Consider the following 19416-nt stretch of genomic DNA (forward strand, 5'->3'; position numbering starts at 1 on the left):
GAATCAGGATTTTCGTTTAGCAAGCTAACTTCAGGGATTTCCAGTCCTACGAAGCTGGTTCACTTTTTAGCGGGCTAGATAACTTATGCTGAGCGGCTAGCCTGCTCCGGAGCAGGATAGGTTTCCAGGATAAGAGATCAACTCAGTGAAAGCACCGCCTGCCCACCAATCAGAGCTCAGTGTGCGGAATTTAAAGCGATCAAGTCATATTACAGGAGAAAGGAAATACAGTTTAAACTGCCGTTGCAGGAAAGACGGCCGGCAAAAATCAACTTACTGTGTGAACGTGAAAATGAATAGAATATCACCTCCCATCTTCAGAGCAATCTGACTATTATAACATTAGCGTTAAGAAAGCTTACTTAAATATCTGCCACAACATAAGTAACCGGATCAAAGTAACATTACGTACAGTCCGCGGCACTGTGAGTGCAGATGTCGATGTGTGCCATTATCATTCATATCACATCATAATGTATCATATTTCCTTATCCGAGTCAGCTTCTTGAGCCGTATCTGGCCGTGCAACACTTACAGTGTCACATACTGTATGCAGAAGTATTATTTTAAGCAACACATTAAGTTGACGAAACACTCGAGTCAAATGTAATTAAAGTCAGATCCACTCGTGTCTTAGATATCATAAACCTGTTAATGTACACATTCAAACACTTTTTCTTTTACCAGCTGTATTCACCTTGCAGACTTTTATCCTGGATAAAGTGTTTAAGTCATGGATGTTTAAAGTTTAACGTCTTCATATTTGTCTAATATTATAGTTGACTTTTCATTCAGGAAGTATGACGCGCTGCGCTGTCAGTACGCTTGTCAATGTTTGTGATTGGTCGAATGCTCCAAATACCACCCCTTTGAACGCGCACCTAACTAGATAGGGAAAAGCTGGCTTGAGTTAACGAATTGATAACCAGCGTCGTAGGACAGTTTAGCGAGAGCGCGTTTGTTTTGGATTAGGTAAACCAGGTAACTCAAACATATCCAGGTTAGGTTGAACCGGCTTCGTAGTACGGGCCTCTGGTAAGTGGCCGGTAAAAACAAAGATCAAAAAGAAGATTGCAGTGTTATTTCTGATTGGCTCTCAGAGTTTCAACAGTCGTTTTTTTCAAGCTAATAGCAAATGAGTTAGTAAATTATTAGTAACTAGTCAATTGAGATTGTACGGACCCAGTGGTAGAGGTAAAACGCTGCCCCGTTGATTCACCTGACTCGGTCTTACACATTGCACCTTCAAAAACATCTGTAACTATTAAATATCTCAAGTGCAAAAATGGCAGCAGAACACAAGGGGAGTCATTTTGGTGTGACAGTAGATAAATAAGAAGTCCCTTTCTCACTCGCCTCCATCTATTTACTGGGGGTGATCTTGTCCAGTCCTGGCCACGTGGGGATGTAGTAGCGAGGCAAAGTGCCTTCCATGAGCCTTTCCATCCATAGCCCCAGGCGGTCCAGCTTGTGGTGGATCTGCAGGGTGGATAAGCTACGGGATCGCTTGGATCTGCGCGGTGGATTGTCATCGCGGGAACTGGACCTCGACCTCCCCCCTGAAGCGGCCCCTTCATCCTCTGATGACTTGCTGTCGATGTCTTCCCCGGTGTAGACGGGTTTAAACAGACAGAGGTACTTTTTGTGTCCGTTGAGTGCCAGCACGTAGCCTGTGTAGTCCATCTTGTGGTTTCCTGCGTCATCTTCATCGATCTGCATGGCGTCCTGGGCGTATTCGAGCAGTGTGTCCATCCACTCGCCGTGTTTGTCGATGTTCAGGAAGGAGAAATGTAGTGTCAGGCTCCTAGGAGAGTGTTGAAAGAATTAATTTGATGAAGTATCGAGAAAAAGGATTACACAAATGTGTGGAAAAGGGATTGTTTATCTCACCCTGTGAAAGAGTAGACCTCTTTAGCGTACTTGCTAAGTAGGATGTTTTTGGAGGCGTTGGTGAGCACCAGCACTATGTTCATATGTCCTGGCCTCAGCTTCACCAGGTTGCTCATGTATGTGATGTCTGTCAGCTCTGTCACCTCCACAAAATTCTTCTTTGGAGGCCGACTAAAACCAATAAGTAAAATAAAAAGCTTAAAAGACAATTATAAATCCTTCACTGCATTTATATGGAAATTATAATTGTAATCTTGCCTTGAAGCACTACCGTTCCCTGGTGACCCATTTTCCGATTTTGTCCCATCCTTTGCCTTTGGTTTAGTCTGCTTATCTTCACTGGAGTCACTTAAAAACATTAAAAAAAAAAAATGTTTTCCAAACAGGGTTGCACTAGCGTAGAAGAGTAATTATTAAGCATCATTTTTTTTTTTTTTGCTTGACTTTAGCTTTTTTTTTTATATAGTGTCTTACACTAATCCAAGGAAAGGCTGATGTTGCTATGGTTACAGTTTTGGTGGATGGGTAAAGTAACCGACCTGAAGGCCTGGACGACGACAGTTCCAAACAAGATGAACAAGGCAGAGAAGATGAGGGACAGAAGAGGCATCATCTCACGCCTGCAAATCCACACAGAGACACATCTAAAAGAGCTGCTTATTCCATTATGGAGATAAATACAGAAATATTAATATTAGTATAAATCCCAAATAAAGTGCGGAGGTATGGCATTTGCCAAACGAATTATGCTAAAATTGCCCTTGAAGTAATGGAATTGGTTGACGGGAAGAGTATCAGGAAGAAGTGTTAATAATGTATATGTCAATGATAAAGGATTGCATCACTAAAACATTTTTTAAATAAGTGTTAGAAACGTTTTCTAGCAAATTAAATGAAAACTGTAGCTCAGCAACGGTTATTCAGTAACATCAAAATCATATACATGCATGTTTTTGGAGTTGCTTAAAACTAAACATCACTACCTACCAGTTGTTATGCAGAATATCATCGATGACTTCAGAGAGGTAATCGTACGATGCATAGATCCATCGGATAACAAACATCTACACAGAGAGATTAAAACATTTAGTAACAGGACTAATGGTTGATATCTAACACGGACAGGCATTGTTAAAGCGCACTGCTTTACTCAAAGAGAGCGTACAGAGGCAAACTCGTTGTTGAGCTCGGGCAGCATGGCGTCATGGACGAGGATGGACGGGTCCTTCTGAAGGCGCTCCAGCTCCTCCAGGAGACGCTGCTTGTCGTCATCGCTGCCATTCCAGGCGGTCACTGGCTTGAACAAGGCCTTCCCTGCAGCATTACGCCTCTCCAGGATCACCACCTGAGGGAAGAAAACTCCCCCTGTTAATATTATTTATGTCCGTACATTTCTCCTCAATTACATTTAAACATAACATTGCAGTATAATTTAATTCTCTTAACGTAAGTAACCGACTGGGGAAATTACATGGTGATTTATTTGTTACCCTGTTTTACCCAGTTCACCTTTAGTGTTTTTAAAAATGTATGAATTTTACAATTTGAATCTAAATTTTTCTCATACTCTGAACTTGAAATCTCCAATTCAGTAGCACTTAGAAGATGAACCATATGGATACATACCTATCTGTATGATGATGTTTGTAAAGAGTGGTTTGTTTATATATCATTTATAGCCATAACATTCCTAAAAACATTCCCGCTATTTGTTTTGGCAGTGAAGTAAAACCCTTCAAATCATAATCTCTTCATCTCAAATCTTTGTAACAATACATTGCTTAGCCAATAGCTTTCATGCATTCTATATATCGAAAAGTGATACCTGTTCGCAAATGACCATAAAAGCTTTAAATGAGCTGAACAACAGCTGTGGTGTTGGTTGAACAGGTACCTGTGCTGGAGACTCTGCAGTGTCCTTGTTCTGCATGAAGATGTCACAGAGAGGTTGCTGTAGCCGTTGATAAACATATGAAAATCTCACTACTTCCTTGCTATTGGTGGAGGCAAAGGAAAGAAACGCCTGGTTCCCAAAAGAAAAAGTCTCTTCATCGCCTGTTATCAGCAGGACACAGTATCTGAAGAGAGGAAAGACATAACATAATGCAAAAGATACATCTCTTAAAATACTTCAAAATAAATGTGGAAATTACAGCATCGAACAGAATTATTTTGGTTCTGTATTTTAATAGTCTCTGACAAAAAAAAAGAAAGGCGGTGTGGTGTAAGATTCTCTTACTTTCTTCTTCTATGAAACTGTTTGACAGGACAGAGCTCATCAAAGAGTTTCTGATTGACCAAACGTGGCACGAGAAGAAATCGGTTGTTTGACATGAACTCATCAATAATTTGCTTTTTCATTCCTTTAGCCTGCAGAGAACAAACATAACCATAAATAAAAAAGAGTGAATGAACCTTTTTGTGAACAAAAGTGCAGTGTATAGATAACAATGAATAATAGCTATCTGCTGCTGTGACTGACCTGTATAATGTCAGCGGGCTTTTCAATGCTCTCTTTGAACACCAACATGGTCGGAGCGTAGGTGTTAATATTGAACTGTTTCTGCAGATCAGCGGTCTCTGAGAGGCCCTGGTCCACATAGCCAAACTGCAAGTAGTCCTTATAGGCAAACGCTGTGAGCTATGAAGATGTAGAGAGAAAGGATTGACATGTAAGCAATGCAATTACTGGTACTTTTCTTTAAAAATAAAAACATAGCCTTTACCGATGATGGATTTAATTTAATTAAAAAGATCTTAAAGTGTAACAATAGGCACATTTGCCAAACTTAAAAAAAAGAAAATTAAAAAGTGAGTCACATTTATCTTGAGGTCAATAATTGAAGGAATAAACCAGACATAGACTAATACATTTGACATAAAATATATCCTACTTTTGTCTAATGTCTAAACACATTGACTTTTTTTTGGATAATGTCAAAAGCATTGTTTGCCAATTTGCCTTTTTTGGAGATTCTGTGTCTACTCTTATAATACCCTAATTGCTACCATGATAATCCAGATGATGGCACTCTTGAATATCTAACTAATTTAATAATAAATATATTTTTTGTTTTCATTTAAAAGCTGAATATATTTCAATACTAAGTGAAAACGTTTTAACCTTCTCTCCTTGACTGAATTATCGACTCAGATAATTTAGTCTAGTTCATCAAGCAAAGAAAGTATTAATCTTTTGGAGAATTATGGTACTGCTGTATAAATATACTCGTGTTTTTATTTATTTTTCTTTTAATAGTGTCATTTTATTTTCTTGCATATTTTTTCTGTACTGTATGTACTGATATTTAAAAAATTTGTTTGCATATTTTGTGAATCAAAACAAGCATTTCAAACTGCAAGAGCCTACCTTGTAAAGCAGAGGAACTACAGGCACTTGGTCAAACAGAAGCACATGAGGCTTGTTGAGCTCATGCCAGCTGCTCAAGAACTGCAGGTAATTCTTGTCGGTGACCTGAAGTACACAAAAAGCACAACATTTAACTCGTTTTTTATTGTATAGTCATTAAAAATCAGTACACCTAAATCTTACATGGCCAATATTTTAGTCATCCTCCCTAAAAATGTACTGATTGCAAAAAGTGTAAGACGCGGGGATACGTACCCACTCTACAAGTCTTTGAGGGAGAAGGTCTTCTACAAACTGCCTGAGGTGCTCCTTTGCTACAGCGTAATGGAAAAACATCACTTTGCCATTTATAACTCCCAGTATGGATGGTGTGCGATGAGCGCCAAGGTGATTGGCTAACCTTCTTTCATAGCCAACATCCACCACACCTATCCCGACACCTGCAAACACAGCATTTTCTCAAATATACACACATCAACCTTTTCAAATCGGCCAAAATGCACACAGATGGCCGGGCTGCTCAATAATTCTGCATGATTGACAGGCTATTTCCAAACCTAGAGTCTCCATCTCCTGCACCACCTCTTTCCAAACAGGCTCAATGTGGATGCAGCTGAAGCACCAGTCGGACGTGATCTTTATCAGGTACGGTCTCTTGTAGCTGTCAGGCACCACCTCGTTGACATACTGGTTAAAGTGCAACGTGTACTTGCTGTCAGCAAAGTCCCTCTGGTTCTTGCTGTTAAAGGGAAAGTTGAAGAAGGACTCATCAAAATAAAAGCCTTCCTGGCGCTGACCGTAGCGACCGTTGCCACCGTATGGCTGCGTGTCATCAGTCTGCCCATAACGGTCGTAGTTGGCACGTTTGTCTTCACTGGACAGGATCTGGATTTAGGATAGAATAAATATAAATACAGAAGAAAAAACATAAATATCATGTGCAATATGACCTTTCAATATCATGTGCAATATTTAGATTTTTCAATATCGGGCCCAATATTAGCTTTCAATTTTAGTAAACATATTATTATTCATTTATCTTACTTTCAATGTTTTCTTTTAGGACATTTTGTTAACATTATTTCTTATACACACCGTTTGTTTTTTTCATTCTAATGTTTTGTTATTTTTGATAAATCTCTGGCAAGAATTTCCTTCTGAATTATAAAAATGGTATCTTATCTTCCTTCTTCCTCATGCACATGTTACAGTCTTTTATCACAGCTTACACAGAATATATGATACTTACGGTAACCCTGTGCACAATATAATGATGAATTTGGACAAATGACTAACCTCATAAGATTTAGTAATCTTAATAAACATGTCCTCAGCTCCTGGACTCTTGTTTTTGTCCGGATGCCTTGACACAAGAAGAAGATGCTTATTATAAGAATACATGAATGAGGTTAACAAAACAGGCCAGTGACACTGTACTGTGAGAAATACTACTTACCATTCTTTTGCCAGACGCTTGTAAACCTTTTTGATCTCAGCCTGGCTTGCACTCCTGGTTACTCCCAGGATTTTGTATGGGTCCATCTCAGGCCCAGCAGCATGGGCCACTCCTGTGAGCAGCACCGAGAGGACCAGCACCAGAGCCAGCGGTGCGGACATCTTTGACCCTGCCATCATCGCAGAAACCTTTTGCACATCACAAGAATATTCAACAGTTAAGGTGGATTCATTCTGAGGATGTTCAGGCGTCTGCAATCATGACATTGCCTTTAGCTGACTTGCAAATCCAAAACAGTCTTGTCTTCCATACGGATGTTAGCATAGATAGTAATGATGAAAAGGGATGACAACCGGGTAGCTATATTAAAATGGCATTTAGCATGCTAACTACAGAAGCTAGGCAGTAGGATATGTGTCAACTTACAAGTGCAGAACAGATGATACCGTATCATAATGCAGCTGACATGTCAGTAGGATGTGACATTAACCTTATTCCTCGAGGATAAAAACATTCATGCAGTTGTTTCCTTCATTAAGATTAGTTGCGTTGCTAGCTAGCTATCTAAACGCAACAAGCTCTAAATTCACCTGAAGCAGATGCAGTCAGCCGGTCGTACGTCACATAATTGATGAGCGTTTTGATGTTCCTCGGCTTGATGTGAAGAGACAGCACAGCACAGCACAGGGTGTGTTCCGCAGCATCCCCCGCAGCTCCTCCAGGGCGAGATCACAAACTGCTGCTGATAGGAGAGAGAGGGGGAGGCGCCCAGTGTCGAAATTAATTTGGGGATATTGAGTATTTATGACACCTAATGCTTTATTTGTTTGTGTTCGGTTTAATGCCCGTCGCTCCGTGTTCATGCATTATGTTACGCTGGTATTGCGGCAGCGGTGCGCGGTAAGTAAAATCAAGCGCACCCTGTTTTTTTCTGTAGGTAGTCTCTCAGTGGACCAATCACAGACAGCGGTGATGTAAACAAGGAAATTGCTAATGCAACGGAGAGCAAACAAGAGAAATGAGACAGGAACTTCTAATATCTTTACGGGAACAACGTATAATTTCGCTTTCACAATTGAAGGATAACGACTTCCTCTGTTGTTGAAACAAGATTTTCGGCTTTTATACGACTTTTACGATATTTCTCTGTCTACCTCGACGAATTATTGTGTAGTATTAAATGGAGGAACGCCAAAAGAAGATCCTCCAGCGCAACAGGACCAGTCTGGTGAGAGACTTGGACCCATCGAACCTTTATGATGGTCTTATTGAAAAGGGAGTTTTTACCCAAGACATGATCGATGAGATCAAGGTAAGACAGCTGTATGGGTCACGTCATTAGGTTGCAGATTCATTTACACATTAAGTAGTATTTATTCCAGTGTACAGCAATTAATTTCACATTCTGTTCTTGTTCATCTTGTTCTATTTTACATAGACACCTGCATTAACTTGATCACTTTCAGCATTCTCTGCCACATTTGGCGTATTGTATCTTACATGTACATCGTTGTTCACTTATTCTGCCTTACTTGCACATTGTTCTTGCAACATAATCTTGCACTAATTTATTTATTCTCTGTTTCTTCTTGCACAATTGTTATTGTTTTTATTGTTTTATGTCTTATATGTATGTTGCATTGTTGGAGGACCCTGGGATTGTACATTCCATTACTGCACTTTAGCTACTGTGCATATGATCATAAAGCCTTTGGATTTAATTGAATTTGAATTGAGGTTAATACTTTGTGGGATTACTATACTGCACTTATTTGACTGTGGTGTTGGTACACCTGTCTCCTGTCAGAGCTCAGGGACCAGACGTGATCAGGCCAGGCAGTTGGTCCAGGACTTGGAGACCCGGGGGAGTCGAGCCTTCCCGTTATTTCTGGATTGCCTTCAGGAGGCAGGGCAGCACAGTTTGGCAGAGCTCCTTCAGAGTGGAGTTCCATCAGTTCAGCTCCAGCCTGCTACTCCTACCCAGACTGTACGCCCTGTTCTCCAGCCTCTGCCAGTGTGTGAGTGTGTGATACTGCACGTTATTTCACCTGTATTAATGTCACAACACAAACATAACTCTGGTCCTGTAATATTAAAGGCAGACACCACAGGGGGAATAAGTCAAATGTTTAACTATGAGATATTACCATTAATATCATCCAGATGATTATTTCATTTAGGATTTTTTTTTTTTGTATAGCAAGTTTTTTTTAAATGTTATGTATGAATGTGTTATTGAGGCATTGTCTTAGTAAATGTGAGCTCATGTTCATATGTTTTCTGACTTTGGGTAAAGTCAGTTTCAAAAGTCTTAGTTTTATATTTTGACATACTAGAGTCGAAGAATTGTACAGAGGGATATCATTTTTTAGATTGCCATGTTTTTAAATTACAAAAATAGTGTGCTATATAGTATATTTTGTGCTACTGAAGTTGAGAGTATAAGAAAAAATAGTTTGGGGTAAACAGCCATTAAATATATTTATTTTAAAAATGTACATTTTACAAGACACTACACCTAAACAGAAAAATCAACTAATAGATATCACCATAACACTTCGCAAGTGGATTTCTTACATTAAGACGTGTATTTTTTATATAACTTCTAAAATGTTATGTTTGAATAAGCAAATTAAGCCATTTAGGAGGAATCTACAGCCCAACTACAAAATAAACACCTTAATGTGTATTATGGTGGTTTTTTGTCCATTAATCCGAAAGAAGACCTGTTATGGAAGAAAAATAGCCACAAATCACAAAATGTACCATTCTTTGATGTCTCATATACACACATACATATATATATATATATATATATATATATATGTGTGTTTTTATTTCCCTATTAGCCTCTCCTATGGATGTCGATAAGAACATTAAATATGCTGTCCGTGTTCATCCAATCCCAAGACCCAGTACTACTCCTACTCCATGTAAGCTTTATGGTACATTTCAGTGTTTTTTACAGACTGGTATGTTTATTGATGGTTAACACGTATTCATTCTCATGTCACAGCACCTGAAAGGGAGTACATGAGACCGAGGCCACAAGGCAGAACTAGACGGGATAGTATTCAGGTAAGCAGCATTTATTTATCATGTGCTTATGACCAACAGAAGATACAAAGTTTGGAAGAAGCATTATGTATTAACATCATGTCTCTTTTTTTCTCTACCTGTGTCAGAGCTATAAAATGGATGCCAGCCCATGTGGACATTGCCTCATCATAAACAACGTAGAGTTTGAACCCGAGAGCGAGCTGAGCAATCGCAAAGGCTCCAACATAGACTGTGACAAACTGGAGAGTAAATTCAAGGCACTCAACTTTATTGTGGAAGTTAGGACGAACCTGAAACAAAGAGTAAGGAGATCTCTTCTTTTTCTGTGTATTAGAACTCATGTGAAAATGCATAACTATATATCTAACTGTTATCACTGCATTTCAGCAAATCAAACATGAACTTGCATCTTTATGTAAGAAGGACCACTCCCAATATGACTGCTGTGTGGTTATCATGCTGTCCCATGGGACTGAGGTAAGCCATGTCCTCATGTTCTTTTGTAAAATCAGAAAACACTTTTCTCTCTGGCCTGCTCAAGTTCAAATCCAAACGCCTTATAATGTACGCTCATATCTTTTGTTGTAGGTGAGTCACAACCGATTCCCTGGTGCTGTGTATGGTGTGGACGGACAGCATGTCCCAGTTCAGCACATCACAAACTACCTCAATGGCCAGCATTGCCCGTCTTTACAGGGCAAACCCAAACTGTTCTTCATCCAGGCCTGCGGAGGAGGTAGCTAACGCAGAACATACAGTTAATATAACTCAGTAACAAAGCATGTGTACATTTTCTTTATACTTTTGTTGAACATCATTATATAACAAACTATTATCACTGTTTAACACGTTTAACACCAATTCCAAGAAAGAATAATAATCAAAAGATAACTTGATATTAAATAGAAGGGGGTTTATTAAATATATAACGTAAGTACAAAAATGAATTGGGTTTAGGTAGAAACACATTTTGTTTAAAATGCTCTTTGGAAAAAGTTACATGAAAAAATATGTACCTTTTATTGAAATGGCATAGTCATGTTAAACCTAAAAGAAAATCTGGTATGTTGGAGAATCACATGATTTCAGGTAAAACATGACTGTACCATTTTAAAAAAAGTCTTAAGGCACTCTTTTGTTAACGATTAAAAGAAGATTTTCAATGGCAGAAAACTGAGCAAGATTTATATAATACAATTTGTTAAAACAAATATTCTGAACTCTGATTTGCATAAAAACACCAAACTAAACTATGATATTAGACCGGTATTACACCCTTTATAACTAAGTGCTCTTGCACCCTGTCCCAAAAACAAAAAACAAAATAACAAATGTTTCTAAAATATTTAATTATATTTTTGAATCCATAAGTTAAACTTGTTGTTGCTCTTGTGCCGCAGGTGAAAGAGACACAGGCTTTGAGGTGTCCCCTGACGAGGTTGAACCCTCCCACGGTGGAGCGGATGATCAGACGGACGCCATCCCAATGTCGTCCAGCAGCGACTCTCTGAGCATGTCTGATGAACCAGATGCCAGAGTAACGCTGCCCACCCCCAGTGACATCCTGGTGTCCTACTCTACCTTTCCAGGTGTGTGTGTGTGTGTGTGTGTGTGTGTGTGTGTGTGTGTGTGTGTGTGTGTGTTGCAATTATTCACCTGATTTATAACTCTAGAGATACACTTGCTTTGTATGTCCTTCTAATGCCTTTTGTGACAAACGCAGGTTATGTTTCCTGGAGAGACACCCAGTCAGGCTCCTGGTACGTGGAGACACTCAATGGTATTCTTGAGGAAAATGCTGCTACCGATGACTTGGTCACAATGTTGATGATGGTGAGCTTTTTACCATTTAGAGCTTTTTAAATTTCAAACATGGACACATCTGATTGTTGTTTGTGCTTTTTTTTCAGGTCAACCATGAAGTCTCTCAAAACTCAGCAAAAGGGCTCTACAAACAAATGCCTGGTTCCTTTAACTTCCTCCGCAAGCTTCTCTACTTTCAAACCCAAGCATAGCGGCAGAGTTCCGCTTTACTTTTCTCAGTGTCACGTTCAGGAAAGGAAAGTTTACTTTATGGATGTAATTTCAAAGATTCAAAGGGTTTATTGTCATATGCACAATAGCTAGAGTGTAGTTGTTGGTAATGGAAATCTAAGCCTCAGTCTCCTCAAACAATGCAACATACAATACACTTGAGACATGAGAAAGAAAATAGTGCAAATAACATCATCGTGCAATTGGGATTTCTGAAGTGTTTTTACAGACACAATCATGTCTTAGTGTACATTTCTATTGTTTGTCATATCTTGCAATGTTTTTAATTGTTTTAACTTTTTGGGTAATGGTGTAGAAAATATTTATGTACAGTGAAAATGTTCTCCAGTTTATAGGCTTGGTGTCTTATTGACACTAGCAGCTGTCGAATTGCAAGAGTAGACAATCAACATGATGTTTAATTTGTACTCTGCAAATTGATATTAAAGACGTTGCTTTCTTATAAATGTTCATAAACAAATGTGAAGTTATGTCTCTTCTAAAATACAACGCACAAATGAATGGAAAGTTATTTTTATCTTTATATCTGTATCGCTACCTATTATGCAAAATCCACTTTTTCATGTCTTTTCTACATCAACATGTAATGCATGAAAGAGATTCAGAAAGTTTCAGGAAAAAAGATTCTCTCTCTTTTTGTCCTGATCCATTTCTATAAAAACCTCTCTGAAAATGAGCTGATCAGATTTTGGCCACTTTATGATGTCATAACTTTTTTTGGCTTGTGTAACCATTAGCCAATCACCAACCAAGGGAAATATAATAATCAGATGTAGGCCGTATCAATTACTGTACAAATTAAACCGGGATAGACATGGGCAGCAGTAAAAGCAGAGCAGATACATAACAATGTATTGAGCATTGGGTTTTTATAAGTTATGTAAGTATTTTTGTATAATAATGAGACTATTTTAACACAATAGCTATGGTAGATGGTCTTTCAGAAAATACTTCATGACAAACTTTGTGAATCTATTATATCTCTACACTGCCACCATGGGTCACTATAATGTAAAAATGTTTCTAATTAATTTCAAGTCGCTGATTTCAAATCAGCACACAGCTTTAAACAGATGTTTATCACTTATACCCTGAACAGCCTCAAAGAAACACTAACATGGTTGTAGACAATTTTCACTTCTTCATATTCTAATATAAAGTATAATTCAGTTTAGGTCTTAATTCTGGACAATAAATGAAATCACAATTAAATGTTTCCAATTATTGACAGTCTTCGAACGATAAAAATAACTTTTCAAAACGTTTACACATAAATAATGCTAAATCTCCTATTTAATACTCTTGATTTGATATTGAACACTTCATGTGATTTACTTGTTGATGCAAACTTCCATAGTTGGTTACTTAAGTAAATAACTCCTCTTAGTAATACTACCTAAAGGCTTGGTTTGAATATGATAATGACGGTGTCATCTAATTCTAACTAAAGTGATACATAATAATAAAGCTTTATTTGTAAAAAATATTTTCCAAGGCCCATAACTTTGACCCAGCTTATCAGTTCAAACTGTCCTGACTGAGCACACACACCTCGTAACCTTGGCTGCTGTGCTCTCAGTGTTCTGTCTCCCTGTCCCTGCCTGTTGGCGTCAGCTGATAGAGGTGTTATGATTCTATGTTGTTATGCAGCAGTTTGATGATGTTCTCAGAAATAGTTAAATACATGGGTCTGAGGTAGAGTTCTTTAGAATTGACGTGGCAACTCACCCGTGCAGTCTCACCGGGACTGCTGTGACTTGTGATGTGAATGCTACGGCCGAAACTCCAATAAATCATCAGTGTTTTGACATCAAAGCTACTGCTCCTACCGTGTCTCCTTCCTGAGTCGGTGACTCCCACTGCATAGCTACACAGAAGTTTCCCTTACGATTATGATAATAAAAAAGTCAAATGAAATAACTAATGATCCATAATGTCCAACAGATAACCCAAGAGGCAAGAGGCAAAATAAAAAAAATATCTCTTATTTTAAAAGACTAAGAAAATGTCGTAATAAAAAGCTATGTCTTCAGCTGTCGTTTAAAAATGATTTTATTTTGGGTGAATTTAGGAATATTTTTGAAAGCCTGCTTACGAGGACCTTAGGGCTTGTCCAGGGACATAAAACGACAGAGACTCCGTGATATATGAGGGTGCCAAACCATGAAGAGTAACGTAGCTAAAACAGGAGTAATGTGCACATTTTTCTTGTTTTTGATAAAAGCCTATAGCAGCAGAGTTTTGAATAAGTTGCAGTCTTTCAATTGACTTTATGGGAAAACCTGTAAAAAGAAAAGAGTAGTCCAACCTACTTTAAATGAATGCATGAGGTGTGTCGGTGTCTTGTTTATTTAAAAACAGGACGCACTTTGGCAATATTTCTTAGAGAGAAATGTACAGTAAAAGCAACTCTGCGGAGCCACCCATGCTTGGCACAATCTGGTTCTACCAAGATCTTTGTTTTGACAAACTATTGCATTCCAAGTATGTTTTTGCCCTATGTGTCAAGTCATCATGGCGAAAACATTGTTAGGCTGTAATCTGAAGTTGTTTTTCCTACTTCCTCTTAGCCTCACATGTTTTAAAAACAAGTCCTGCACATGAGGGTTGCTTGAGAAGTCGCTGTTAGCATACTGAAACCACAAAAAGATCACAATAAGCGTGTAAATGTGTCAAATATAATCTGTTAAATCAGCAGTTTCTTGTCTGTTTGTGATACATTTTTATTATAACTTGATATCGAGGTAACGATTCAACAGAAAATGAAAGACATGTCTGTGCTTAAGCAGAGCTCCACCTCAGTGGCTCTCTGTGTCTGATGTTTTTCTGGGTCTTCAAGGAAGTCCAGAAAACAAAAATAAGTGCTTGAGAGTGTTCAAGGAAGACAACTCAAAATAGCAATACAATAGATAATCATCAGTTTGCAGGAACAACCATTTAATTTATGGAAAAGAGGAGGAAACTGAGAAACCTGTTTAGCCTAAAATATGTTTCAGTTTTTCAACTAAAATCTGTGTCTCAACCCAATGAAAACCCTTCCTTCCTTATAAGGTGTTCATTTGTCATACCTCCATGCCATATAAAGAATGTCAAATGTTTTGTATAAAAGGCAAGGTCAGTTCTTCACCTGGCAGAAAAAGCGAGTCACCATCAGTCCTGCTATCTACGACTAGAGCTTCTAGAAAACATGCTTCACTTCAGAGTCAGTGCAACCCTGCGTAAGTACACAGCCGACTAATGACTAAAACAATACTTATGTGGGTTCAAGTAAAATACAAATTATAATAGATGCTATCTTGATAAAGTAGCCAAAGTATTTCTTTAAAAAAAATATACAGAGTATAGATTTATATATATAAATATTCATATATATAAATTATCTGTAAAACCTTAAAGAAAAATCGATGTTGGGCTGACACCGTTTCACAGTGATGTTTCTTTTGCAGTTCTGGCAGCAACATGTTTGCTCATGATGAAGACAGGTAAATATCTGAGGAGGTGTGATAGCAACAGTGATTGCATTTGTTTGCTACAAACAGTATGAGGTTTGAACACACTCAAATAACTTCTGTCATTTCAGTGTTTGGCACAAAGAGAGTAACCACCTGTGGCGACGTCTACAATGTCCATCGCCTGAGCTGTGGTACGACTTAACTCTTTGTGTACACTGTGCAAAAATCATACCCACAAAAGCAAATATAAGGGATGGGATTTTTCTTGTTTCTTAATTTCCTCAATTACTGTGTAAAAGATACTGGAAGGATCGTTGTGAAGTATGCACTGTATGGACGCAGAGACAGCAAGACTTGCATTGAGGGAAGACCTTATTCACAGATCTCAAATACACACTGCTCTCTGGAGGGCACACTGGACATCATCAAGTTGAGGTACACATTTCGTTTAATATCATATTATCATAGGCATTCTAATTAATGTATTCCAAATGCAGTGCCTTAAATGTTTACTTTGATGACATTTAACAGGCAGTCATGCACTTTACTAGATGCAGCAGTTCCCTACTACTAATTTGGCTGATCGAAGTTGCATAAAGAAGTGGAAGAGCAAAGATATTTGACTGAATTGACGGAACAATTACATTATACTGTATATTAAACAAGAGTTTTACACTCTCAAGTCCTAGTTTCACATTATATATTGCACCTAAAGCTTGGGGTTGAAGATAAGTCCAGGTTACTACATTATTTACTCAATTTAACTTTAGGTGTGCTTTTACTCTGCGCTGAAGCAAACATACTCCTAATTTGTTCCCTACAGCTGTGACGGCAAGACGGAGTGTGAACTAAACCCAAGAGTCTTTTCTAAGGATCCCTGCTATGGTACCGCCAAATACCTGGAAACCACCTATGACTGCTTCCCAGCAAGTGAGTCACATGTCTGCATTAAACTAACAGTAAAAACAAAGCTTTATAAAGTATCACCCCAGCCACAAACTGTTCTGTCTGCTGCCGTCTGGCAGGCGGTACCGCAGCATCCGGACTAAAATCACCTGACTCAGGGACAGTTTCATCCCACAGGCAATAAGACTGTTAAACACCTGAACTTGAAACAACATCATAACATTAATCTGGCTGCTACTTAGAAATTATTTATCTAATATATCATTCCAATCACTTGCACTATTTCACTTTTTTACAATTTTTCCATTTGTATTTACTATTTACTTGCACTATTATTTTTTATGTTTATCTGTTTTATTGTGTTGCACTGTTGGAGGAGCCTGTGACCTAAGATTTTCATCGTCATAACTACACTGTAGCTATGCACGTATGACCAATAAAATCCTTGAACCTTGAACTTGAACCTATTATAATGTGATGTCTGATGTGATTCAATCATGTTATTTTGACAGTTAACTTTGATGCATGTGAGGGCTCTTTGGCACACCTCCAATGCGGTAAGAAGCCTAATGATATTCTCAATACATCTATAAATCTACATTACAGTTCTGTCATACGTTGCCAATTGTCGTGTTCTTTTTGACAGATGAAGGAAAGATTATATTTATCTACGGTGCTAACTACGGACGCCATGACCGTACCACCTGCTCTTACAATCGGCCCACTTCCCAGCTTCAAAGAATCGACTGCTCGGACCATTCTCGCAAAGTTGCTAACATGTAAAGCTGCACAGCCTTTGTTAATATAGGGAGAACTATTTTATAAGCTTCATAACAATAAACATTTGCATTTAAAAGCAGCTAAAAATGCAAAAATAGGAATCTGCAAAATATTTAATGACATACGATACTTGCTGATTGAAAGGCTGTGATTTTTATTTGAACCTATATGAAATATCTTTAGGTTTACACCATAGACTGTATATGTGGGTGTATTCACTCATGTCACTCTCCATCCACAGCTGCAATGGACAAAACAGCTGCACTATCAGTGCAACCAATTCCGAGTTTGGAGACCCTTGTGTGGGCACTTACAAGTACCTGGAGGTTACTTACACTTGTGTAAGTATCTCAAATGTCTACAAAGTGTTGCTACCACACTTCTGAAAAAAAGGCCAATTACTAAAACCTAAAAGACAATTTGACAGCGATGAAAGCCATCACGTTTTATGCTGTCCGTTGTTTAAAGTATTTGTCTGAAATAATATGTATTGTTCATTGCAGATCCTACAATCTCAGCAGCTTCCAAACAATTAACCTGTTAACATAATGAAATGGCAGGCACATCACAATAAACCCCATGGAAACGAGAAGGTGCATCTCAAAGTGTTCCTCTTAAATTAATAAACATGCATTGAAAATAATTTGTCAATTTGTTCATGTGTTGTTCATCATTTATAATTATATTAGAATACCAATGTAGAGTAGTTTCACCCATACAGGTTGTGTTATGGTTTCACGTTTTTGATGGATTGAAGTGATTGAGCAGTTTGTGTTCCCACATTGCTTAAGAGTTAGCATTAGCACTGTAGCTACAGTACAATGGCTTAGAAAAACGTAGACGTACAGACACTCAAGCTAAACAGCAAACACTGTGTGGTATATGAAATAAAATGAAAGAAGGAGTACATTTTTTGCAGCTGCTTAAAGGGTGACTGCCATTTTTAAAGTAATATTAGTATCACCAATAAGTTACCAGTCCAAAAACATTTTTTATTTCACCCACAGAAAACCTTTCCTCATTTGGTAAATAGTACAAAAATGTTGATATTTGCTCAATGTTGACATATTGATCATGCTTTTGAGAAAGCAGCACTAAGGATTTATTAATATATAACATGTGCTCCAAAAATGTTGTCCATTAACCAAAGAGATTCGTAAAAAAAGGATGTAATGTTGTCAATCCTTTGCCTTAATGTCCCACATCTTTAATCTGTTCAATTGAGATGTAATGCAAAAATGCAAATCATGAACTGATTTTGCTTGTTTTTTACCTTATTTATTAGTTTATTTAATTTTTCCCTAGGAATGTGTAGGAATGTGTAAGTTTCGATGCTCTTCTTCTTGCATTAAAACAGCCTTAGTAGTTTTGGAAAAACTAAGGATTAAATGAAAAGGAAATTACATACCATTTATTTTCCTTTACTTAATTGGAATTGTAAGTCTTGCTTTGAATGCTTTGGGGTGATTTTAATAGGATGTATGGTGTGGACTGTTAGGCAGCAGTGGGCTACTCTTTAAGGGATATTTGGTTTGTTTGTAGGGTTGAGAAACGTATCCACAGACATTTACCTACATTAGGTGTAGATAATGCTTCAGTTCCCTGTTTCAAAAGAGCTGTGAGTAAGCTTCATTTCAAGTTCGCACAGCAACAACCTACTGAGGCTATGTGTGGTACAAATGTTCAGAGGAAAGCATGATGTGGAATGCAGCATGAGAAGGGACACAACTATGAGGTTAAGCAACTGCTTAAATAACAACAACATTTTGTCAAAGAAACATTTATTATGTATTTAGATACACTAAAAAGGTAGGGTACTAACAGAACAAGACAAAATCCTGGGTAAAATCAAAAATGACATAATAAGAGAAAATGTGTTCTTACATCGCTCCCCTGAACTATGCTAATAAAGTGTAAAATGCAGTTCTGTTTTAAACATTATCCAGTTTCAGAACATGCTGTACAACCAGACACTTACATATTGATATGAAGTGACTGATGTTTTTCTGGTTCTTCAAGGAAGTCCAGACACAGAACAAACAGCAATGAAACAAAAACATTGTCAGTTTGCAGGATCCTCAATCAGGTTATTGTAAAAGAACAGCACCTGAACATTGTTTATTCTAAAAGATTAAGACATTGTAAATCAATCAAAAATCTTGGTCTCTTTTTATTGTGAAATGTTTTCGACATCAGACAGTGGAAGTCATTAGGCTTGTTTGAGACAAGCAAGACCTGCGCAGACCTGCGCAGTTGCGATCAACGTCTTGCTAGTGCGTTGCATGATGGTTAGTCATTTTGTCCGACTTGCTCTGGAGGCCCGCCCACATGAGACTTTGAAATTTCGCGGGACAAAGACACCCGCAGCCTTGAGAGCGAGGCGCGGCGAGGCGGCGCAGTTGCTCTCCACGGGCTGCGGAAGCGAAATGCTTGATGGGAAACGGCTC

At 38.1% G+C, this 19416-nt stretch overlaps 3 protein-coding genes across 4 annotated transcripts; 2 read left to right on the forward strand and 1 right to left on the reverse strand.

Annotated features, from left to right (window-relative positions):
- Positions 1-775: 775 nt before the first annotated feature.
- Positions 776-7639, reverse strand: LOC117541893 (dnaJ homolog subfamily C member 16-like). Of its 2 annotated transcripts, none has more exons than XM_034209197.1 (15): positions 7307-7639; positions 6717-6904; positions 6557-6623; positions 5818-6145; positions 5516-5700; positions 5261-5365; positions 4373-4531; positions 4130-4260; positions 3785-3968; positions 3056-3235; positions 2878-2954; positions 2430-2510; positions 2149-2238; positions 1891-2061; positions 776-1804 (listed from the first exon to the last, which is right to left on the reverse strand). In XM_034209197.1, the coding sequence occupies exons 2-15, from the start codon at positions 6893-6895 to the stop codon at positions 1363-1365; spliced, it is 2379 nt and encodes a 792-aa protein (XP_034065088.1). In that variant the 5' UTR covers positions 6896-6904; positions 7307-7639; the 3' UTR covers positions 776-1362. The 2 variants fall into 2 exon arrangements, with proteins under 2 accessions (XP_034065088.1, XP_034065089.1); XM_034209198.1 differs by having other exon boundaries at positions 7143-7639.
- Positions 7584-12291, forward strand: LOC117541895 (caspase-9-like). Its single transcript, XM_034209199.1, has 10 exons — positions 7584-8028; positions 8524-8734; positions 9566-9649; positions 9733-9794; positions 9902-10078; positions 10164-10253; positions 10365-10512; positions 11177-11365; positions 11500-11609; positions 11687-12291. Exons 1-10 carry the CDS (start codon positions 7897-7899, stop codon positions 11789-11791), a joined length of 1308 nt encoding a protein of 435 aa, XP_034065090.1. The 5' UTR covers positions 7584-7896; the 3' UTR covers positions 11792-12291.
- Positions 12292-14951: 2660 nt separating this feature from the next.
- On the forward strand, positions 14952-17612 carry LOC117541897 (L-rhamnose-binding lectin SML-like). Its single transcript, XM_034209201.1, has 9 exons — positions 14952-15049; positions 15278-15313; positions 15412-15474; positions 15583-15718; positions 16107-16213; positions 16702-16746; positions 16836-16968; positions 17211-17310; positions 17473-17612. Exons 1-9 carry the CDS (start codon positions 15019-15021, stop codon positions 17503-17505), a joined length of 684 nt encoding a protein of 227 aa, XP_034065092.1. The 5' UTR covers positions 14952-15018; the 3' UTR covers positions 17506-17612.
- Positions 17613-19416: the final 1804 nt, after the last annotated feature.

This window comes from Gymnodraco acuticeps, unplaced genomic scaffold (assembly GCF_902827175.1).
Source record: "Gymnodraco acuticeps unplaced genomic scaffold, fGymAcu1.1, whole genome shotgun sequence".
Classification (NCBI taxonomy): domain Eukaryota; kingdom Metazoa; phylum Chordata; class Actinopteri; order Perciformes; family Bathydraconidae; genus Gymnodraco; species Gymnodraco acuticeps.

Coding starts and splice junctions, on each gene's coding strand:
- LOC117541893 (XM_034209197.1), bottom strand. CDS start 6,895: ATGATGGCAGGGTCAAAGATGTCCGCACCGCTGGCTCTGGTGCTGGTC. Junction 5,701..5,817: donor GCAGGAGATGGAGACTCTAG/GTTTGGAAATAG, acceptor CTGTGTTTGCAG/GTGTCGGGATAGGTGTGGTG. Junction 3,969..4,129: donor CAGTTTCATAGAAGAAGAAA/GTAAGAGAATCT, acceptor TCCTCTCTTCAG/ATACTGTGTCCTGCTGATAA.
- LOC117541895 (XM_034209199.1), top strand. CDS start 7,897: ATGGAGGAACGCCAAAAGAAGATCCTCCAGCGCAACAGGACCAGTCTG. Junction 8,029..8,523: donor ACATGATCGATGAGATCAAG/GTAAGACAGCTG, acceptor GTCTCCTGTCAG/AGCTCAGGGACCAGACGTGA. Junction 11,366..11,499: donor GTCCTACTCTACCTTTCCAG/GTGTGTGTGTGT, acceptor TGACAAACGCAG/GTTATGTTTCCTGGAGAGAC.
- LOC117541897 (XM_034209201.1), top strand. CDS start 15,019: ATGCTTCACTTCAGAGTCAGTGCAACCCTGC. Junction 15,314..15,411: donor TTTGCTCATGATGAAGACAG/GTAAATATCTGA, acceptor CTGTCATTTCAG/TGTTTGGCACAAAGAGAGTA. Junction 15,719..16,106: donor CTGGACATCATCAAGTTGAG/GTACACATTTCG, acceptor TGTTCCCTACAG/CTGTGACGGCAAGACGGAGT.